The sequence below is a fragment of the Balaenoptera musculus genome, chromosome 3 (genome assembly GCF_009873245.2).
Source record: "Balaenoptera musculus isolate JJ_BM4_2016_0621 chromosome 3, mBalMus1.pri.v3, whole genome shotgun sequence".
Lineage (NCBI taxonomy): Eukaryota > Metazoa > Chordata > Mammalia > Artiodactyla > Balaenopteridae > Balaenoptera > Balaenoptera musculus.
The window spans coordinates 115,140,405-115,164,967 of NC_045787.1; the positions used below are offsets into that span (position 1 = coordinate 115,140,405).

The window sequence follows — 24,563 nt, forward strand, 5'->3', positions numbered from 1 at the left end:
TCTAGCTAACAAATGAAAAAGGTGAGGCTTAGAAAGGTGAAATCCCTTGCCCATAGGCAAACAACCAGGAAATGACAGAGACTGGACTTGAACCTAGATTTTCTGACTCTAGGTACAGTGGTCTACCTAGTCCTCCCAAACAAACATCTGGACTGACTGAGCAATATTCTTCCTCATCAGCAGAAAACTGGAAGGAATGATTTCTAAACAAGATCCCCAAACCATGAGACTCCATGATTCCAATGTGCTCACTACCCCTTGAATGCCTTCTTGACAAAGAACAAACTCACACAATCACTTTGTATGTGCACATATGCATACATGCATGCTATGTGTATGCACACCTGCATGCTGAGGGCAGGTAGGGAGCTGCGGAACAAATACTTAGGACATCAAGAATAAATAATGAATAGCAGACTAGACCACTGAAACCTGCCTCTCTGCATAGAAATACTTTTACCTTGCATCAAGTTCCTCTTTGCATAAAACACTGACATTTTCATGATGTTCAGGAGCCTGCTGTTGGCTTCCAAAAGCCCTGGCACTATAACATGCTGTCACTGTCACTGCCCTCCAGTGAGCCATCAAAATCCTGACTAGAACATTTTTGAATACAGCAGTTTTCTTGCCACCAAAACACTAAATTGCAATATTTTATATTTATCTCTATTTAAATTTTAGTGATGCCACATAAATGTTAACACGGTCTTACACTAATACAATCACGAAAAAGTCTTAATAACACTACATATTGGCACAGACCCCAGATGAGTTATGGCTTGCTAAGCAGGCCCAAAGCATGCTTCTCAAGTCACTTAGCCCCCCTTAACTAAGATGTGACATCAAGATGTTCCCCCATGAAATGTGTTTCCGGAAGCAATGGCAAAGTATATATAGAATAATTTGTTCACATTCAAAGTAGAAAGAAAGTACTTGGGATTACAGAAAAGCTTAAGGGTCTGGGGGAAAGAGGTTAATAACGTTTGAATCAATTATTTTATGGCGTGAGAAACAAAAAGTGAGCCTCAGTAAGTTCTCAAGCCTCTAAAGCCTTATGAGGATAAGGACCTTAACTTTTCCAGGGCTGAAATCACAGCTACCAATGACAAATTCACAGATTCTTCACCTTTCCAGTAGGCGCACAGGCAGTGATATCCCTGCCTGGCTCTGGTAAATCAGAGCAAGGGAGATATACCCTGGAGTCCACAGGACAGCCAGGGGTTGAAGATGAGGCAGGTAAGCAATAAGGGAAACAAAGGCTTGCAGTGCCCTCAACCTCTCCCCACAGAACAATTCTTCCAGCCTTCCTAGCTTTGCCCCTCAATTTACTAAGAAAAGATGCTTAAGTCTTTGAGAATGAGAGGGCATCAGACCGATACTCTGATTAAATAAAGATAAGCAGAGATGAAAGGCAAAGGAAATCTTTTCAAAACAAAGATTCCTGTCCATCAACAGAGGAATGGATAAAGTAGATGTGGTACATATATACAATGGAATATTACTCAGCCATAAAAAGGAACAAAATTGGGTCATCTGCAGATGTGGATGGACCTAGAGACTGTCATACAGAGTGAAGTAAGTCAGAAAGAGAAAAACAAATATTGTATATTAACGTATATATGTGGAATCTAGAAAAATGGTACAGATGATCTTATTTGCAAAGCAGAAACAGAGACACAGTCGTAGAGAACAAATATATGGATAACAAAGGGGAAGGGGGTGGTGAGAGGAATTGGGAGATTGAGATTGACATATATACACTACTGATACTATGTATAAAATAGATAACTAATGAGAACCTACTGTATAGCACAGGGAACTCTACTCAATGCTCTGTGGTGACCTAAATAGGAAGGAAATCCAAAAAAGAGGGGATATATATATGTATAGCTGATTCATTTTGCTGTACAGTAGAAACTAATACATTGTAAAGTAACTATATTCCAATAAAAATTAATTTAAAAAAAAAGATTCTAATGGTAAAAATGTTCAGAATAGCCTTTTTCCTACATCACCACAATCCCTGCATGCAAGTGAGGCAACACTTAATAGGAACCACACGTGCCCTTAAAGCAAGAATCAGAATACTGGTTCCTGCTGTAGAGGAGCAAATGGTCCTAGGAACAGATTTTCAAAAACAGAAGGAACTATAGCTCCAATGGACCAACTACAGCTTGAAGACATCTTGACTTTTTTAGGATGAGTATAATGATGAGGTACTCAAATCTCTTTCTGCATCCACTCTTTAGAGATGCTCATTTCTCTTGCCTGATCAGTCTTCTAGCATAAGCCAGGCTAACTGAAATTTAAACAACTCCCAATCCAGAGAGTGTGATAATCTGACTGCATGTTGATTGGTTCCAGGCAACTAGGGGAAGACACATTTCCCCACAAAAGGCCCTCCTTGGTCAGGTTCATCATTTATTCATCACCAGAGTAGCTTTACTGCCAAAAGGATCAGCTCTTGGAGTTCATTCCCCTTCCTCTCAACTACCTATGGTTGGTCTAACTTCTAACTAGCTTTGAATAAAACAGAGAATGTGACCTAAAATATGTTATTAAATGTCCATACAGGGCTTCCCTGGTGGCGCAGGGGTTGAGAATCCACCTGCCAATGCAGGGGACACGGGTTCGATCCCTGGTTCGGGAAGATCCCACGTGCCACGGAGCAACTAAGCCTGTGCGCCGCAGCTACTGAGCCTGCGCTCTAGAGCCCGTGAGCCACAACTACTGAGCATGCATGCCGCAACTACTGAAGCCCACGCACCTAGAGCCTGTGCTCCACAACCAGAGAAGCCACCACAATGAGAAGCCCGCGCACTGCAACGAAGACCCAACACAGCCAAAAATAAATAAATAAATAAATAAATTTTAGAAGTCCATACATATAGGATGAGGGGGAACCAAGAGTCACAGATGGTGACAACATGGGTGAAAATTCTTATCTACTTGGAATAAGGGCAGAATCAAATTCTTACTCTAGTTTCAATGGGATTACACTAAACTGTGGATAGAGATGTGCATGAGTTCAAATGTAACCTTCTTCCAGGCCAGTCAGGCCAAGAGTAAAGCCAGACTTCACCTGAAGGGTCCAAAGGATCCTGGCCAATGGGATGTCCATCCATGCTGCTCACCTGGAAAAGGCAGCCCCCAGCACAAACGCAGCATACTCCTTCAGCAGGGGTTCTGTGCTGTTCAGCCCGTTGATCACCACTTGAAGGCCACCGAAGGAAAGCAGGTCCTGTGCATTATCCATCTGCAACAGAGGCACTGCTTAGTACAGTACAGACATCAAGGAAAGAAGAGCCTTTCTTTTGGTGACTACTGAAGAACAAACCAAAAAATCAAGTAAAAAGTGTCGGTGGCCTTTCTAACTAGGAAAGGGTTTGTAAAAACAAACTAAATTTTTAAATAATCTTAAATTTGAGAATTCCTAATTCACCTAATGTGATTTATGAGCACGTGCATGGGAACTGGCAGAAATGGTACCTAGCAATTGCTTATGCCAAACATGTCCTGGAAAATTCTAATACCGTAATAAGTCACAAGCTTACTCGTAATGTACAAGCTGTTAACACAAAGATCTGGCGTCATCAGCACTAGTAAATGGCACTATGCTTCCTGTTGGTGTCCAGCCTCAACGGGGGCAGTGGAAGCAGCAGACACTTTTTAAAAAGCTGATTTTTAATTAGAAATCAGGGACTGTAATAGGAACTCTGTTGTAGGGAAAGGGCTGGAAAAGTGCTAGGAGAAGAATAACAATAGTACGCTTCTCTTCCCTCTTCCTCACTTTATAGTCTAAGGTTGACTGAATCTAGTCTAAGGTTGACTGAATCTGAGGACACTTGTGATAAATCTGCACAATAGTCTCTCTCTCAAAAGCTTTAGCCTAGGTCTGTGCTACTCACTAGTGGCTATTATTGGACAGTGCAGAACATTTCTACCATCCTATAAAGTTCCTTTGGACAACACTGGTCTAGGCTATACTTAAGGTCCAAAGCCCCAAGTCCAGACTCTGTCTCTTTTATTCTACAGGGAATCTCATTCCCCAAGCTTCATTGGTATCCTGGAACAAGAAAACTCAACTTCCTCAGAAAGGTCACTGGATCCTGTTTTCCCCATGCAGTAGCTACAGTCTCCCTTGAAAATATCTCCGTTGCTATAAAAGCTGTCTCTTGTCTACATGCTGATCCCACTCTACAAATCATCAGGAGAACTCAGGAAACTAGAGCCCAACAACAATGTGACTACTACCCACTTTTTTCCTCCAGATGCCACTGAGCCCTTTCCTACCTGACTGTATCCTTCCAAACTGGAAGATGGCTCTAACGGAGAAATCCAGTTTGAAGGGCTGTATTTGACTCTGCCTATGTTTTTGGAGAAGTCTAGCCTGTTTTTACCACTTAGAAGATCATTCTTAAACTCAACCACAAGAGCAGGGGTTTTTGTCTTTCTGTCCACTGGTATAGGTCCAGTGATTACAACAGTGTAAGCATATAGTTAAGTGTTCAATAAATCATCATTAAACCAATGAATAAATTTGATCAGAAAAAGATGTTACTGAAATAAACTCCACTATGAGTAAAAAAGGCAATCTGGTATATGTGTGTCAACAAAATGAGTGGGTCGCTTGTACCACAAACCTAAAGAGATGGCCAATCCATGGCCATGAAGTAAGCATGGAGTCTGCTCTGTCATAAGGTCCACAAGCCAGGGTTGGCATTTGTCTGCTCTAATATGTCCTTATGAAGAGGAATGATTTACTGGGCCATAGCGCGGCTAACTAGGAAGACTCAGAGCTGGGTGCTTTGCTGACATAAGCACAAATAATATGGGACTTCCCTGGTGGTCCAGTGGTTAAGAATCTGCCTTCCAATGCAGGGGACACAGGTTTGATTCCTGGTTGGGGAACTAAGATCCCACACGCCACAGGGCAACTAAGCCTGCATGCACCGCAGCTACTGAGCCCACGCACCACAACTAGAGAGAAGCCCACGCACCGCAACAAAAGATCCCGCATGCTGCAACTAAGACCCTACGCAGCCAAAAAAATAAATAATAAATAAATAATACTTACTGAGTCTTCCTTCCTCACATACTTTGATTTTAAAATCTAAGAATTCACTACCTCTCCTTTGATCTTCCTTCCTCCAAGTTTTCTAGATATAAAACTCTGGCTCAGAGTCCTATAATTCCATGCCTGAGATGGCTACTTATCAAGGCTGGTATGAGTCCCAGCAGAGCAAAGCAACACAGCCCAGAGTCACAGAGGTTCTATTCTAGATTCAGTTTATCTTCATTACTACAAAGATAATCCAGGGTATTATAAATGCTGACATTTATATAAGCACTTCAGCCTTTTCAAGATGTTTTCTCATTTGTTATTTCACTGGAGATGAGGAAGAAAAGAGTCACTCTGCCTACTGCACACCCAAGCTACAAAATCTGGACCCTGCCCAGTATCACACAGGAGAAGGCATGACCAGAGCCTGGGTCTGGGGCCAGAACTTTTCCCAGGCTTCCCTCAGGATTGGGTGGGACAGGTGGAAAGGAGCTCAAGGTAGAAGCAGGGAGCACATAAGGAAGGAGGCAGTAGGCAACTGTGCCAACACTCAGGAGGGAAAAAGGGAACCAGAAAACTGACAAGACAATGAGAGAACCAGGAGAATAAAGAAAGGGAGAAACGATGGTAAATAACTGAGGAGTCACATGAGGGAAGGCAAATACACCACCCCAGGGTGGATGGGGCAGACAGTGGCTGTTCCTCATAAATAACTCACACACTGTTTCCACACACATGGTTTTGCTTTTCACAAATCTAGTTTAATAATTCAAACATGGCTGTGAGGAATCCTTGGCAGATCCACTTTGGGTCCTTGAAGCCCATGGCTCCTCAAAACCGCCAATCAGTAAGTCTAGAATAGAAGTGGACTAAGTAAGTTCCTGGCAAGAAGAGTCCTATCTTCCTCAAAGCTAGTACTACATCACCCTAATTCCCCATCGCAACTGGAACTTGAGGCCGAGCTATGTCTTCTTTAATCCCCTGGTGAAATCACAACTTAACACTATTGCAGGAAGCCCGACATACCAGCCCAGACCACCTTATCCGTATTTCTACTCAAAACACCAATCACCCAAAACACTTATGACTCTTCTGCCAACAGATCAAGTTTGGTCTCCACACGGGGACTGGTTCCTGGACTGACCACAGGCTAAATTTGGTGATGTCCAAGAAACTGTTAATCCCACCCAGCGACCCATGAAAGCAGAATGGGTCATCAACCTAGAGATGACACTGCAGGGTGACCAAAGAACCTGCAAGGGAAATAAAATTTGTTAAGGCCCTGCTAGCCTCCTGTGTACTCACTCCCCCTAGGTAAGATAAGCTCTCATAAAAGGTCATTTTGGCCTTTTATGCTGCAACTAAAGAGCCTGAAGCCTGATACCTAAGGATCCATCCAAGTGTTAAGAAGAGAAAAAATAAAAGTTGTCAACATCAGAGCAGGACTGAGTTGGCCAATAACCCCTAGGATCCTTAATCCTTTAAATATCTATAACGGAAAAGCTGTTGGAATTTTTGTTTTTTACCCTGGAGAGAAAGACTGGAAAGAGGAAAGAGAACCCAGGTCCATTTTCTTCTCTAAAAGGATCACAGACCTGCTATTTGAGGCCTGAGAAAGAGTTATGAGCAGAGAGAGATGAAGAGGCCACCCCATAATTCCTGCAGATACAGTACATACTCATCCTCTCTCAACACAAAGGCTGGCAAAATCCTAAAGAATGTCTTTTAGCCTAGTTTATAGAGAACAAGGACGCTGTCGTGCGTGGGAGGACGCTGAAGGTCTATGTCTTGATGAAGATCTCAAACAAGCCTTTGATTATGATTACACATCCTTCCCAGGCCACCATCGCCCCTAGTCTGGATTACTGCAATAGCCTCCTATCTGGTTTTCCTGCTTCTACCCATGCCCTCGGCCTACAGACTAATTCTCAACACACAGCCAGAGGGATCCTTTAAAAGTAAGTCAGATCAAATGCTTCTTCTGCTCAACATCCTCCAAACAGTGTGTCTAATTTCATTCTTTTCCACAGTCTACAAGGTGCTCCATGACCTCCCTTCCCTTATCTCTCCAAGTTTTACCTACTTCCCTCCCCATTCTCTCAGCTCCCGCCACATTATTGTTTCCCAAACACACTAGACATGCTCCCACCTTAAGGATTCCGTACTTGCTGTTGCTCCTGTCTGAAATCTTCCTTCCCAACACTGCCAATCCTTATCCTGCTCTACTTTTTATTTTTCAATAGTATCTATCACCTTCAAACATATTATATATAATTTACTTGTTAGTTATGTTTGTTGTCTATCTGCCTCTTCTAGAAGGTAAGCTCCAATTTTGTTCACAAATGTATCTTAAGTGACTGGAACAGTGCCTGGAACTTAACAGGCATGCAATAAATTAACTTATTCAATAAGTGCATGACCTCTCTTGGCTCCTTCCACTTAGATCCACCTATTCTCTTCTGAGCTTCATTCAGATGGCACCAGTATCCTGTGAGTAGCCAAAAGGTTTAGAGCACAGAGTTTAGGGTCAGACAGATCTTGTTGCAAATCCCAGCTCTACACTAACTGGCTGACCTTGGGCAATCACAAATGTGACCTGTGCTTTATTTGCCTCAGTTATAAAATGGGATTAACAGTAGTACTCCAAAGGCAGGTATGGAAGTCAATGAATTAATGTGTACAAGGCACTCGAATATGTGCCTAGTATATGATAATGCTCAATAAACATTAACTATTACAATTATGGCACAAGTCTGATCAGTCATTTCCCTGATTCAAACTCCCCAATGGTTCTTAGGATCAAGGATAAAATCATGAAGAGCATGATTTTCCAAACCTCACCTCTCTGACTCCCTGACCTTTCCACTTTATCTATGCCACCCCACCCACTTGTCTCTGTGCTCCAGTCACTCCAGTCTTTTCCAGGTCCTCAATCTCACCAAGTTCTTCTCTGACTCAGAATTTTTGCACATGCTGTTTCCTCTGCCTCTAATGCTCTAATACAATGGGGCAAACTTTTCCTGAAGGGCCTGATAGTAAACATTTTTGGCTTTGTGAGCCATGTGGTTTCTGTCACAACCACTTGACTCTGCCACTGTAGCATTAAAACAGTCAAAAGCAATAAAACATCACATAAACAAATAGATGTGACTGTGTTCCAATAAAACTTTGTTCACAAAAGTGGGCCATAGTTTGCCACCCCCAGCTCCAATCTCCCCTCTTTGCCTAGTCAACCCCTAATCATCCTTTAATGCTCAGCCTAAATGTCACAACTTCAGAGAAGCCTTCCCCAGTGTCCCTGACTAGGCTAAGTTCCCCTGTTATATATTCACACATTACCCTTGGAGCCCTTATTGCAATCTTAAATTATCTCATTATTAAATTGTTAATTTTTTTATTGTTCAATTGTTCATTATTTAATCATTCCCACTTCCAGACTATAAGCTACATGGAACAAGTACCACATCTATTTTACCTCTAGTGTATCCTCAGTGTTGAAAAATTAAATGAAGTAACACTCCAAATGAAAAAGAGCTTGGCTCTGGTCTGTAAGAAGATATCTTACTACAGCAGATATTGGCCTAGATTAAAAATGCTATATACTGGGCTTCCCTGGTGGCACAGTGGTTAAGAATCTGCCTGCTAATGCAGGGAACATGGGTTCGAGCCCTGGTCCAGGAAGATCCCACATGCTGCAGAGTAACTAGGCCCGGGCACCACAACTACTGAGCCTGCGCTCTAGAGCCCGCGCTCTAGAGCCCGCAAGCCACAACTGCTGAAGCCTGTGCACCTAGAGCCCGTGCTCCGCAACAAGAGAAGCCACTGCAATGAGAAGCCCGCACACTGTAACGAAGAGTAGCCTCCGCTTGCCACAACTAGACAAAGCCCACGCACAGCAACGAAGACCCCACGCAGCCAAAAATAAATAAATAAATAAATGTATTTTAAAAAAAAAAATGCTGTACACCTTGAGAGAGAAGTAAAGATGGTGACAATATTTTCGTAGGGCCTTGGGCAGGGGGGTGTTATTTTTGGAGCTGTTAGTTAAAAGTCAGACTGATAGACAATGAAATATAATACCTGATGGACATAATATTCAAGATCAAAGAGTGCCGCAATCTTCTCTTCCAGGCTGGAGTTGGAACTATTGAACTTGTTGATCAGTCGTACCATGATCTGCATGTCAGTCTCAATGACAACGTTCAGCTCCTCAAAGTCCTTCTTCAGCTCCTCAATGGAACGGAAGAGCCGTTTAACTTTGGCCTGCCTTGCCTAAGGAGAGTAGCAAAGAGATGGTTAATCCTCAATTGAAGACATCTCCCCAAGACTCCTGTGGTCTACCATGGATGCCCATCCTCAAAGAACTGCTGCTCTAGGAGGCAATCTTCTTTAATCTGTACTATCAAAAGTCCTGATACTTTCCAAGATGCCCAGAGAAGAGAGAGCCCTCAGAGTCTACCCATGTAGCCCTCTGCCCCAAGAACACACTCAAGATTTTCCAAGGTTCACCTATCTCAGTCTGCCTTCCAATGTTTGGAAGAATGTCAAGTCTTCTTGTTGTAATCACTGAGGTCAGGGGAAGCAATGCAAGCTCACCCTCCAACCCCTAACCTCACACGGGAAAGCTGAGGTCTAAGGTGGAATAATCCATACCTCGGTTCTCTTTCTTCTACAATCATAGAATATCTTTGCTTTGCCCCTGCCCAATCCAGCAACATTTTAGGGAAACCCGGATGGAGGAAACTGTGGGTAAAGAGCTGTCAGAGTGGGAGCAATTTGCTGATGAAAATTAAATCTCTGTCATTGCTGTCAATCTAACTACAGGTGTACAATTTGTTCAACTTTTGAAGTAGCCAAATTACTGTATGTACTATACTCAAGTCTCAAACAATTTTTGCTCAGTCCCTCCCCACCCCACACACATATAAAGATTTTAAAAATGAAGTTATGTTGGAGGTGAATAAGAGGCTTTAATTAGATATTTTATACATGTGACACTTTCTGTTTTCTTCCCAATTTTAGAGGATAGTGCTTATAAAGAGAGTCTGAAAAGTCACAGTGGCTTACATCTCTATCTTCCAAGAATAATTAAAAGGCCCGAATATTTATAAAAAGCAGGATGATGAGCAGCTGTCAGCTCCAAATTGCTCACCTATTACCTATGGGTTTTCTCTCCAGTTACAAGGACTCCATAGAAACACCAACCAAAGAAATGAATCAGTCTCTCTTAAAAAAAAACCAAGTTCCTAGCAGAGCAATCATATCTATGCGATGCCATATTCTTCTCCTTTAGGCTAAACAGTGAAATGCTCTCCTTACACCCAGCTAGAGGACTCTGGGTGGCTGCCAAAGGCCAAGCAAAGAGGTCTAGGAAAGCTGAGTCACTGCCTAGAGCTGTGGGATGACAGACAAGTGAGCAGGATAAGAAACTAGTCACCTCTGCCTCACAAAAATGATGCATGCCTGGCCCTCGGGAAGGCCTTTAACAAAACAAAACTTTTAATTTTGCAGTAATTATGAACTCAAAGGAAATTACAAAAATAATACACAGAGTACTATATAACCTTCATTCAGCTTCCTCCGATGGTAACACCTTATGCAATAACAGCACAATGTCAAAACCAAGAAAGTGACATAGGTACAATACTATTAACTAGACCACAAGCCTTATTCAGATTTCACCAGCTTTTACATGTACACATTTGCATGTATGTGTGTGCATCATTCTCTACAATTTTATCTAATATACAGATTCATAACAGAACAATCAAGTTACAGAACTGTTCCATCACCATCAAACAACTCCACCGTAGTCCTCTATAGTTGCACCTCATCCTCTCATCCCTTGCCTCCTGTCCTTATGCCCTGGCAACCACTAATTTGTTCTCCATATCTATAATTCTAGAATTTGGAGAAGGCTATACAGACAGTTACACAGTCTGTAATTTTTTGAGATTGGCCCTTTTATTAAACTTAATGCACTTGAGATCTATCCAAGTTACTGTAAATATCAATGGTTTGTTTCTTTTTAATGCTGAGTAGTATTCCATTGTATAGATGTACAGTTTGTTTAACCATTCACCTGTTGAAGAATGTTTGTTTCCAGGTTTGGAATATTATGAATAAGACCACATGAACATTTGTATAAAGGTTTTTTAAAATATAAACTTGGGCTTCCCTGGTGGCACAGTGGTTAAGAATCTGCCTGCCAATGCAGGGGACATGGGTTCGATCCCTGGCCCAGGAAGACCCTACATGCCGCAGAGCAACTAAGCCCGTGCGCCACAACTACTGAGCCCACGTGCCACAACTACTGAATCCCGCGCGCCTAGAGCCCGTGCTCTGCAACGAGAAGCCACAACAGTGAGAAGCCCGTGCACCGCAACGAAGAGTAGCCCCCGCTCACCGCAACTAGAGAAAGCTCTCACGCAGCAATGAAGATCCAACACAGCCAAAAATAAAATAAAATTTAAAAAATAAACTTAAGTTCTTATTTCTCTGGGATAAGTGCCCAAGAGTGCAATTGCTGGGTCATAATGATAAGCATATGTTTGGTTTTATAAGAAAGATCCCAACTATTTTTCAGAGTAGCTGAACCATTTTATATTCCCACCAACAATGTATGAAAGATCCAGTTTCTCCACATCCTCACTAGTATTTACTATTATCATTTAATAGTAATAGATACTGCTATCTATTACTATCTAATAGATAGTATTATCATTAAATAGCAATAGATGTATAGTGATATCTTATGGTGAATTTAATTTGCATATCTCTAACATCTAATGACATCAAACATTTTTTCATGTGCTTATTTGCCATCTATATATCCTCTTTGGTGAAATGTTTGTTCATGTCCTCTTCCCATTTTCAAATTGTTTGTTGGTTTTTACTGTTGAGTTTTGAGGGTTCTTTATATGTTCTAGATAGATACAAGTCTTTTATCAGATAGACAGTCCTTGCTTTGTACAGATCTGATATGCACCAATTTCAACCACAGTTTAAATAATACTAGTCTCCCAACATGACTCAAACTTCAGTTGCCATCATATATTTAACTTTAATTGCATTAAGTACCAACTTTGCTGCTAGCTCTTCAGTCCATAAATCACTATGTAAATAACATAAATGCCAATCATGAACAGTGGCTGATCACATTATTTATTTCAAAATCTGACAGTGGCAGCTTACCTGGTGGCGCAGTGGTTAAGAATCTGCCTGCCAATGCAGGGGACATGGGTTCAAGCCCTGGTCCGGGAAGATCCCACATGCCGTGGAGCAACTAAGCCCATGCACCACAACTACTGAGCCCGCATGTGGCAACTACTGAAGCCCACGCACCTGGAGCCCATGCTCCGCAACAAGAGAAGCCACCACAATGAGAAGCCGGTGCACCGCAACAAAGAGTAGCCCCTGCTCACCGCAACTAGAGAAAGTCCATGCACAGCAACAAAGATCCAACACAGCCAAAAACAAAAACAAAAACAAAAAAACAAATAAATAAATTTATTAAAAAAAAAAAATCTGACAGTGAACTGTCACTGTGCATCCATTATGCAGTTCACACACAGATGTCAAGTGTGTGGTTATGGCTTCCTCATCCCCCAAGGATAAACCCATGTAACATTTCATAAAAATGGATAATCAAAAGAGACAACTGATCAACAAAGTTGAAAGCGCAGCAAAGAAACAAAAAGTGGTAACTCTGGCAGTTGAACATATATTATTAAACATACATGGAATTACAGATGATGTCATAATTTTTGCTACAACTATCAAACATAATTTTAAAACTTCAGGAGAAGGATAATCTATTATAGTTTCCCTTACTTTTATTCATTTCACTGTTCTTTCTTCCCAATGGTCCATGTTTTCTTCTGTTATTATTTCCTTTCTCTTTGAAAAATATTCTTTAGTCATTCTTTTAGGTAGGTCTGCTGGTGATAAATTCTTTTAATTTTCTTTTGTGTGAGAGTGTCTTGATTTTCTCCCTGACACTCCTGAAGGAGATTTTCATTGGCTATAGAATTCTGAATGAACAATTTGGTTTTTTCAGCACTTGAAAAATATGCCACATATTTTTGGCCTCTGTGATCTCAGATGAAAAAGATGCTGTCATTCAATCATTATTCCCTATTGATAGTATGTGGTTTCTGTCTTGCTGCTTTCCAGATTTTTTTTCTGTCTTTAGTTTTCAGAAGGTTGACTGTGATGTGTCATGGTATTGATTTCTTTGAATTTATAAACTATTTAGAATTCACTCAGCTTCATGAATCTGTGGGTTTATGTCTTTCACCAATTGGGGGAGTTTTCCATCTTTATTTCTTTGATTATTTTCTCAGCCCCATATTCTTTCTCCTCTCCTTCTGAGACGACTCTGTGACACAAATCTTAGATTTTCTGTTATAGTCCTATAGGTCCTTAAGTCTCTGTTCTTTTTTTTCAATCTATTTTCTGTTACTTAGATGACTTTTTATCGGTCTTTAAGTTCACTGATTCTTTTCTTTCTCATCTCTATTCTACTATTAAGCCTATCCAGTGATTATTTTTCTAATTTTCAGTTGTATTTTTCAGTTCTAAAATTCTATGCTGTTCTTTCTTATGTCTTCTATTTCTCTGCTGAGGTTATCATTTGTCTCAAGAGTGTACATAATTGCTTGAAGCATTTTTATGATAACTGCTTTAAAATCCTTGTTTGATAATACCAACTCCTGGGTCATCTCACTGTTGGCATTGGTTAATTGTCTTTCCTAATTCCAGTTTTGATTTTCCTGGTTCTTGGTATGATGAGTGATTTTTGGTATACTAGGCATTTTGAGTATTAAGTTATAAGACTCTGAATTCTACTGAATCTTCCTTTTCAGTAGGCAGTCACACTGTTTAGGTTTAATATGTTGGTTCTGGTCTTCTGGTACAGTTGTGACCCCAAAACAATTTAGTTTTCACAGAATTTGCAGTGTTATTTTGGTCTGCTTCCTGTGTGTGCTACCTAGAGCTAATCTAAAAACCTGGGCAGTATTCTACACCGTAGTTCCATTCTCAAATCTGCTGTGTTAATTCTGGTCGGTTTCTCTTGTGGGTTACTAGGGAGCATTCCCAGAACTTCATATGCAAAATTCCTTTCTCCATCTCCCTTCCCTCCAAAATCCTACCACCACCTCTAGTTAGGAGAAGGAAGAGCATCACCTGCCACCGCTGGACACTCAGCATTGGGAATGGAAGTCCTTCCTTGGCCTCTACTGACATCACCCTGGCAGGGTAACTGAGGCACTGCCTCATCACTGCTGATCTGAAGGTAGAAGTTCGGGATCCTCACTTATCCCCATTAACACTGCCCTGGAGCAGAAAGCAGAATGCTGACTTACGCTGCCTTGTTCCCACCAGATGGAGGGTAGAAGTATAGACTCTCCATTCACCAACCCTCTGGCATCGCTGAAGCTAAGAGAAGTGAAAAACTACCTTGGTGCTGCCAGGGAGGGGACAGACATTCAGGTTCCCTTCTTGGCCTCTGCTGACACCACCCCAACTGAAAAAGCAGCCTGCTACACGCATGTGAAAGGCGAAAACCAGGCTCCACACTTGGTCTCTGCTGGTACCACAGCAGTGGGAGAAGCAGAGAATAGTCTTCTACCACTGGGCAGAGAGGAGAAATTCAGGCTCTCTGCTCAACTCTCCCTGACACCACCACTTGACTGAGGTAGAAGAGCACTGCCTCACACCATCTATTGCTACCAGAGGGGGTGCAAGTTCAGGCTCCCCACTCAGCTTCTGCTGACGCCACTCTGGTGGAGGAAAGAGAGTACAGCTTTGCTATACTACACCAAATGGGAGGTGGAAATACAAGTTCCCCATTCAACTCCCACTGGCACTAAGGGAGGTCTTTGGCTAAAGCAGAATAAGTATTGTCAAAAAGTTTTTTGTTCTATTAGGCTGCCCTTTTCCTAGTGCTATCTTATGAAGAGCAGGCCTTTCTTAGGGCCTTTTCTCTATCTGTACCTGTTGATATTTCCATGATATGGGCTTCTCCAGTGCCCACTCTGGGATATATAGAGGGCAAAAAGAAAGCCAAGGAACTTACTGCCATGTCATCCCTCAAATTCCGAGGTCCCTATCTAATCCACCTTCTTCTTCTCACCTTTAGTCTTCTTATATTTGCTTTTAGTATTATGTCCAGGATTTTTAGTTGTCCTGAGCAGGAAGAATAGGGAGAAATGAGTCTATTTTATCTTGTCCAGAATCAAAAGTTTAAGAAGGCCATATTTGGGGGACTTCCTGGTGTTCCAGTGGTAAAGAATCTGCCTTCCAATGCAGGGGATGCGGGTTCGATCCCTGGTCGGGGAACTAAGATCCAACATGCCGTGGGGCAACTAAGCCCACGCGCCTCAACTAGAGAGAGAAAACCCGCACGCCACAACTAGAAAGAGAGAAACCCGCGTACCACAACGAAGAGCCCGTGCGCCACAACAAAAGATCCCACATGCCACAGTGAAGATCCCGCGTGCCACAACTAAGACCCAACGCAGCCAAAAATAAATTAAATAAATAAATAAATATTTTTTAAAAAGAAGACCATATTTTTAAATGGAGTAATTTATAGGATATAGGTAAACAACAGCTGACATGATAAAACATAAAGCATCAAGCAATTTGTATGATAATAGGGGGATAAAGAGATCAGGTTCAACAACAATGGCCCAAATGTGCTGGGTAAGACAGAGATTTTCCACAAAGCAAGGGACTCTGGGAAGGACTGATTCACTTAAATCTAATAAGTTACCAATGGAGATAATGGAATTGATGCCCTTCCCCAAAAAAAAATCAGGTAAAAAAAATTCACTCAATTGGTTAAGATATGACACAATATCTCACAGTATTGTCTTTATAAATAGTAAAAGCACATCCTGTACTTGCAAGTCACCATGCAAAGATTTTGTTTAAAGATTGATAAACAAAAAGTATTATGGTATCTGCAGCCAGGAGCTTGAGACATATAAGAAACTCCCCAGTCTACTTCAAGTGAATTTATTTGCCAGTCCCAATGCACTGGCAGGGAGCTGAGTCAGTCCAGGAAGGATACAAATGAAAATGAGAAAAAGACCCTAGGACCCAGCACCTCAGCGAAGGAGCTAACAACCTAAGTGCCACAGAAGTAAAGAAACAGTGTGGCAGCCATAGGTCAGAAGTGGCAGCTGACTCAAATCAGCTGGTACAGGGGTGTCGTATTTCGCTACCATTATTGGGATCTCCCCTTGCATAGGGAAAGAATTATTTTTAATTGCAAAAAAACAGCAACTTAAAACTTAAATAATCTCTTGCTTTTACATTTAAAAAATATTTTCATAATATTCATACTTTTCTACACTAATTGAATTAGGGGATAAGAATGCCATTAAAGAGAGCAAAGAGAAGAGACAGGGGTGCAGTGGGTCTTCCATCCACAGAGAAAACATGGAACAGGGGCTAACTTTTATGTTCCCGTCTGCTCCATGTGGAGCTCATGGTGAGAGAATGAGTGGGAATGAGCCCAACCCCTGGTCACAGGAATACCAATCTCTGCTCCAGGCACCTAGGCATGCACTGCTCTCCTCTGCTGGCCTCACCTTCAGCAGGTAGGGGATTTGCTTTTCCTCACACCCCTCCACCCCCACAGTTAATACACCTGCAATGTGATATAATATTACGCATCACCTTCCTTTACCACAATTGCTGCCATCCTGCTACTCACCTTCTCATACCACATACACTCTCCATGTTGGGAGATGAGACTTTGGTAAGATGAGTAAAGACATGGAGACTTGGCCTGCATATTAACACCTCCTCCTGAGGTCCTCTCCAATACACACATGCACGCACACACACACACACAAGTCCATCTGTCTCAGAAATACTTAGCTCTGAAGGATTTGAGGGACCTAAAGCTTCCTCCACTAACACACAGGCTGTCAAGAACCTGGTGTTGCCTTTCCAAGATACTGCCAGAATTCTGGGGTGAGGGCAGAGAAATATAATACAAAGCAAAGGGGATTGTGAAGAGGAGAAGGGGGAGGGAGAACTTAGAAAGGTCTGCAAGGCAGCCATTGGAGGAGGTTCTTTCAAGGACAGGACTCAAGTGGAAATGTAAAAACTGATTTGCAACACTGTCTGGTTATCACCTGAGCTCATGATCCATCTAAGAATAAGACTTTGTTCTGATAGGTCGGGATCCACGAGCCATCCCAGACATTAGAGGCATAACCAAGGGGCTGCAATTCTGCCTCTTTCTCCTTCTCATTCCCTTAGCTTATAAACAAATTTAGAGCTGGAGGAAACCTCAGCCATCTGTTGTACATTTAAGGAATTTGAGGTCTGGAAAAGGTTTGCTACATGTTCAAAGGACTTGGGCTTCTTCCTTCCTGGCCTAGGTCCTTTGTCCTTTAAACTTGTGTCTAATCCAAGTATAAGTGAAGAGATCTGGGTTTTAATCTCTATTCCCCTCACTGATGTCTGTGGTAATGCAGAGTATGGCTCCCTCTGCTTTGTGCTTCAGTTTTCCCAAATATGTAATGGGAAGTTGGATCCTAACGTAAACGATGACAGAAAAGCTCCCAGCATTTTTTTTTAAGAGTCTGTAAAGGGTTACTTATTTGGCATTAACTTACTTGGCTCTTTAAATTATTTTATAATATTATTGTTATTATTATCCCATGTTCACTGCTAAAGCTTCAGGAGACAGTGATTCCCTTCAAGGCCATTCTGCAGGATGGTATGAACTCACTATAAACAACATCACAAACCTTGTCTTCCTTTGAACTCTCCATATCTGCCCCCTCCTTGAATTTTGCCAGTGCGCTCTTGAGGTCCTGAGATGTATAGGTATTGGTGTTGATGTCCAGCCTGTCCAAAGAGAAGTTGAGAGTCACAAGGGGGACACCATCTTTCCCAAGAAAGAAAACCCCTCTGGGTGGCTGGCACTCCAAGGCCAGCTAATCCAGGCCAGCTCTAACTCAGAGCACACTATCCTAACTTTGCCGTGGGTCAGCCAGAAGTCTAACAGGGTGATCTCACCTTGAAGCTAGAGGAGGAAAGAGCTGAAGATGGAGTCACTTCATGAAAGAGGAGAAAATGGCATGAGGCAGACAGAAGCCCACCATGGACAGAGAGCTCTCAGCCGGCTACTCGGGCAGAACAAGTCTAGAATGTCTGTGCAATGCTGCTCCCTCAGTACGTGCCAGAGTAAGACCTCCTGGAGGACAGTGGGCACAGACAGAGGAAATAACGTATACCCTATTTATATTCTTCTAGGAAAGAGACCAACAGGGACCTGAGCCCCGCAAGTGTGTGCCTGACCTGATTTGACAACTCAGTCTATCTTTACAAAAACAGGTTGGATAAATTCATACCCTTAAGACCAACCCCTGAGCACAGAATACATGCAGGAGGTATGAGTCAACCTGACAAAGGAATGAGTTTGAGATACTGAGAACTAAAATCGAGGCCAGCCACCTTCCATAGCCAGCCTACAGCGACAGGGGAGAAAGGAACCAATGTGGACATAATGTCAGGAACCTGGCAGAGACTAGAGTGGTATCCTCACAAAGAGCCCTGGAGCTGATCCAAGCCACAACAATTCATCTTGACTGGAGAGAAGGTATTCATGGGGTGAGGGGGTGGAAGGCAGGTTTTGCCACCAGCACTCACTTCAGTTCAGTGAACAGAGGTAAGAAAAAGAATGGTACATACAGACTAAGGGAAGTATAGAAAGTGGGCTGTGCATGACAAGACTGTCCAGCTGGCAGGGGAGGGGGTGGGAGGGGGAGGGAGGAATCCAGATATCCCTGGAGATATATCAGAGGCTGGTGAGGAAGGGGCTACTGGACCACTCTCTGTTCCAGGCGAGATGAGTGCATCAGTCTTATGGTCCAACATCCTAGCCAGCCTCAGGTCTCATGAGAGGTACTCACTCTGTCCTTGATTCATCCTAGAGACCCCTTAGGGCCCTCAGAAAAACACTTGACTTCTTTAAACCCCAGTCCTCCTAAACTAAATAGCTAATCACTCCCATTTACAGACCACTTAGCCATGTGTCAGGCACTGTGTTAACCCTTTAGAAGTAATATTTCATTCAAATCATTACCACAACCCTACAAGGTAGGAAAGAGAACCACTTTCCTGCCAGAGAATCACCCACTGCCAGCTGCATGAGGATGCCACTGCCCTGACCATTACCCCTAAGAGGGAGTTACGTATTTAGGGCTATAACTTGAGCAGATTATCTCCTCCTTCCTCCAATTCTCGGTCAGGATTAATCCCGTCATGTCTGTATATCTGTTTACTGCCTAAAGTCCCAGTCTCCAGGCTATCCATCATCACCCACTCTCAGCCCCAACTGCACACACACAAGTGTGCACATGTGTGGGTGCACACGTGTGTGTGCACATGCACAGGCACACATACAACTATCCTCAGCTGGTATTCTCACTTTATTCTTCACTGAGAAAATCAGATGTTATCAAGAACTCCCTCACCTTTCCATCATCCACTCTATATACCAACCTGCACCTAAATCTGTATTTTCTGCTTTCCCTACTATTGGAATGGATGACAGTGTCCCTGCCCCTGCTGAACTTAGGCTAGAGATCCCACTTGCCTTTTCAAAAGCTTTAACTCCCATAATTATACCACTCCCACCTGCCTGCATCATCAATTTTTCCTTTGACTGGATTATTCCCATCAGCATACCAACACTCCTTTGACTCCACAGTCTCTAATTATCATGCCATTTCCCTGCTCCTGTTCAGATTAAGTAAAACTTTATGAACACATTGTCTTCATTCACCATCCACACCTCCTTGAATGCTATTTACATTGCCATATGCATTAACCTGGATTTTATTCCCACAACCCCACTAAAACTGCTCATCAAAATTCCCAGTAACTGATGGCCAAATCCAATGGACTCTTCACTAGTGCCATGTTCCTCAACCACTCAGCAGCATTTACACAGTTCACCCCTCCCTCCTTGAAACACTCTCCTTTCCTGGCTTCTTATTTCCACGCTCTCCGGGTTCTTCCTCTTCCTTACTCCTTCTCTGTCTCTTCTTGCTGGTTCCTTATCTCCTACCTAAATCCTATATGCTGGAACACCTCAGAGTTCAATCCTGGACAATCTTTTCTTCTCTATCTCTACCCTCTCACCTAGATATTTTAAAATATCTATCAGGCAGTGATGCCCAAATTTACATCTTTGACCCAAACCTCTTCTCTGAGTACCAGCCAGACTCCTGTACAACTACTGATATATCTTGGATCTCGGATGTTTAATGGCCACCCCAGACTTATTACATCTAAAACATAGGTCTTGATAGTTCTCCCCATAAAACTGTCCCTCTCTCAATCTTTTCTATTTCAATAAATAGTACCTTCAAGTACCTAGTTGTGCAAATCCCAAATGAGGCTTTACCCTGAACCCCTAACCCCATCCTTTTTCCAACCCCTACATCTAAATCGTAAGCAAGTCCTATTGCTGCTACCTCCAAATTAAATCTCCAATTCATCCACTCTCCTTCACACACCATAGACTAAGCCACCATTATGTTTTGCCTGATCCACTTAAATGACATTCTAATTGTCTCTGTGCATCTTTTTTTGTCCACCTTCAATCTACCCTCCATATACATAGCAACTAGAATGATCTTGCTAAACTACATTACATTAAATGACTCTCCCACCCCAAATCCTCCAATGGTTTTCCATTACAATTCTACTTAAATGAAGAACATTCAACATGTTCCTCAAAATTCCACATGATCTGGCCCCTCATACCTTCCCAATCTCATCTCCTATTAGTCTTCTTCCTTCTGCTACCCTCTAGTCAACCTGATCATTTTCCTGTTTCTTGAACTTGACAAAGCCCTTTCCTTAACAAAGCCAGAAACTCTTCTTGTTTCTTCTGCCTGAAATGCTCTAACCATAAACCTATAAAACCAACCCCCTGCATGACTAAATGCCCCTCATTCTTCAGGTCTCAGTTCGAACATCTCTTTGAGAAGGCCTTCTCAAACCATCCTATCTACAGTTACCTCCCTCAGGGACTTATCACCTTATTTCTTCCCTAGTATTTATTATAATCTGTAATTACCTTACTTGCATACTTATTTCTCTCTTTTCCTATCTGCTAGCCTCAATAAAGCTAGCATCTTGTCTGTTTTGTTTACTACTGTATCTCCAGTGCCTGGCACATAGGCACTCAATAGGTCTTTTGTGAAATGAATGAATGGAGTAAGTAAATGGTCCTGTCCTTGGCCCACTCCCTTAACTACCATACCATATTATACCGTGGTAAACGCTCAACCCAAAATGAAACAACTTGGATGAAGTTTGTCCCTTATCCCTCTAAACATAAGAGGATGACTCAAATATCTGGTTGTTCCAAGGCAAAAAGAGAGATGTACTATGGAGAGATTGACAGGGATGCAGACTAAAACTAGTGGAGATGGCAATACCTAACACACAAAGAGGAAGAGGAAAACCTGCTGAGAGCCAACTATACACTGAACTCAGGTAGTGCCAAGAGAATCCTCTGGGACAAGTCAGAGTCAGGAGACCTCTCCCAGGCTTTAGAGCCCACAAGAACTGTAGCTCTAGGTAGCAGTGTGGCCAGTCACACAGCCAGCAGCTCTAATGGAGAAGCTGCCATGGATTAGGCTGAATGGACTATCCCCATCTCTCTCTAGCCAGTGGTTCCTTTCTTTTTTTTTTAATTTATTTCTTTTTATTTTTGGCTGCCTTAGGTCTTTGTTGCTGCGCGCGGGCTTTCTCTAGTTGCGGCAAGCGGGGGTTACTCTTCTTTGCGGCTCGCGGGCTTCTCATTGGATGGCTTCTCTTGTTGCGGGGCACGGGCTTTAGGCGCATGGGCTTCAGTAGTTGTGGCACACGGGCTCAGTAGTTGTGGCTTGCGGGCTCTAGAGCACAGGCTCCAGAGTTGTGGCGCACGGGCTTAGTTGCTCCGCGGCATGTGGGATCTTCCCAGACCAGGGTTCGAATCTGTGTCCCCTGCACTGGCAGGCAGATTCTTTTTTTTTTTTTTTTTTAATTTATTTATTTATTTATTTATTTATGGCTGTGTTGGGTCTTCATTTCTGTGCGAGAGCTTTCTCTAGTTGCGGCAAGTGGGGGCCACTCTTTATCGCGGTGCGTGGGCCCCTCACTATTGCGGCCTCTCTTGTTGTGGAGCACAGGTTCCAGACGCGCAGGCTGAGTAATTGTGGCTCACGGGCCTAGTTGCTCCGCGGCATGTGGGATCTTCCCAGACCAGGGCTCGAACCCGTGTCCCCTGCATTGGCAGGCAGACTCTCGACCACTGAGCCACCAGGGAAGCCCTGGCAGGCGGATTCTTAACCACTGCGCCACCAGGGAAGTCCTAGCCAGTGGTTCTTAACTTTGTGGGATCACCAACTTCTTTGACAATCTGATGGAAAGCTGTGGATCTTGTTCCCCAAAACAGAATTAAGTCAATAAGCAAAATATTATAACAATTTTGAAAATTAGCCCTGCCCTTTGGCCTCTGTTCCCATTCCAGAACTAGAGAGGCAGGAAGACACTGTGAAGTGGAATTAAAGGAGCACAGGATGAGGTCCACTCCTTGAGAAGGAAGTCACCACCAAAGGCAACCAGAGACTCACTGAGCTCACAGCACTGAACACCCACACCACTTTGTCAACGTCTTTGGGCTTCTGTTCAGACAGGTTTGCTGCTGGCTATAAATGCTGAGAAGGAAGAAGACATGTCCAGCATATCCTGGAGGCCATTCCAGGGCAGAGCCCTCAGAAACATTCCAAAGGAGAAAAGCAAAGAGGCAGGAGTGGGGACAAATATTCTTCTCTTACGGTGTCTCTACTACAGACGACATGGATGGCTCTGCTTTCTAGTATAAAAAGACAGGAGCAAGAGACAAAGCAATAAGTGCTCCTGCTAATGATCTATGGTCAGGTATTGGAGAAATCACTTCCCATAGTATTAAAACCAACAAATAAAAAGCTCCAAATTCATCAAGTTCCTAACTCAATATTCTTAGACCAGGAAAAAAATAGTCTTCTTATTCAGAAAATAAGACTTGGCTTAGATGTGAGAAAAGACTTCCTAAGTACTTTGAGACACTGAAAAATGTATGTATATGCATGCTAGGGATGGAGGGAGGTTGACAGGGGTTACAACAATGAGATTTGATTCTTTCTTCGACGGTTCTGAGAAAATAATCATCATATAACCTGGGTTAATCCAGGTTCAGGCCTATCTGGAGAATGGGGGAAAGTAAAGATCCTTCCCAGTTTGGGGTGACTATAAAGACGACAAATAGCTCCTTATCTATCATAATATAAAGTTGAATTTTCCAACAGTGAAAAATGCCCAAATCTGAATAAGCTACTTTGTGGGCTTGTGAGTGCCACATGGACAGGATGGATGACCTTTTGCCAGGTATATAAAAGAAAAGACTCAGGTAAAAATGGGGCTTCTAAGGTAACTTTCTGCCTCATATCTAACCGCAAAATATTGTTAAAATAATAAAAATCCAAGGACTGAGTAACACTAACCCCACTCAATAATCCATGATTGATTCCCAATACTTACATGAATAGGCATATCTCAGAGATATTGAGGTCACTGTTCCAGACCATCGCAATAAAGTGAATATTGCAATAAAGCAAGTCACATGAATTTTTTGGCTTCCCAGTGCACATAAGTTATGTTTACACTATACTGTAGTCTATTAAGTGTGCAATAGCATTACGTCTAAAAAAAAAGTAGGTACCTTAATTAAAAGATACATGACAAAAAAAAATACAAACCAAAAAACCAATTACAATAGTAACTTCAAAGATCTATTCATCAAAGAACTAATCACAGGATCACCATAACAAATATTAATGAAAAAGTTTGAAATATTGTGAAAATTACCAAAATGTGACACAGAGACATGAAGTGAGCAAATGCTGTTGGAAAAATGGTAGCAATAGACTTGCTCGACACAGGGTTACCACAAATCTTCAATTTGTAAAAAACGCAGTATCTGCGAACCGCAACAAAGTGAAGCACAATAAAACAAGATATGCTCGTATTAGAACAGGGACAACAAACTATTTGTAATAATCAGATAATATTTTAGGCTTTGTAGGCCTTATGGGGTCATTTTCCCAACTACTCAACTCTGTCAGTGTAGCAAGAAATCAGCCATAGACAATACCTAAATGAGTGAGCATGGCTATATTCCAATAAAACTTTATTTATGGACACCGGAATCTGAATTTCAAATAATTTTCAGTCATGAAATATTCTTCTTCTTCATTTTTTTTCAACCATTAAAAAATGTTAACAACAACCTAGCTTCTGGGTCATACAAAAAAAGGCAGTAGTCCCAATATTTTGCTGCAGGCCATAATTTGCTGGTCCTTGTGTTAGATACTTCATGGCTGGTATTTATACTGACCTATCAAGCTGCACAATTCCAGCAGCCCCTGCAACC

The 24,563-nt window shown here is 42.3% G+C and overlaps 1 protein-coding gene across 7 annotated transcripts in view; it reads right to left on the reverse strand.

Moving 5' to 3' along the window:
* SIL1 (SIL1 nucleotide exchange factor) overlaps positions 1-24,563 on the reverse strand; it is a 308,254-nt gene that overhangs the window by 69,304 nt on the left and 214,387 nt on the right. For all 7 annotated transcript variants that reach the window (XM_036846347.1, XM_036846353.1, XM_036846349.1 and 4 more), the window contains 3 exons: positions 17,839-17,938; positions 9,143-9,334; positions 3,135-3,256 (listed from right to left, as the gene is read on the reverse strand). In XM_036846347.1, coding sequence (XP_036702242.1) covers positions 3,135-3,256; positions 9,143-9,334; positions 17,839-17,938 — 414 coding nt within the window. The remainder of the gene's footprint in view (positions 1-3,134; positions 3,257-9,142; positions 9,335-17,838; positions 17,939-24,563) is intronic.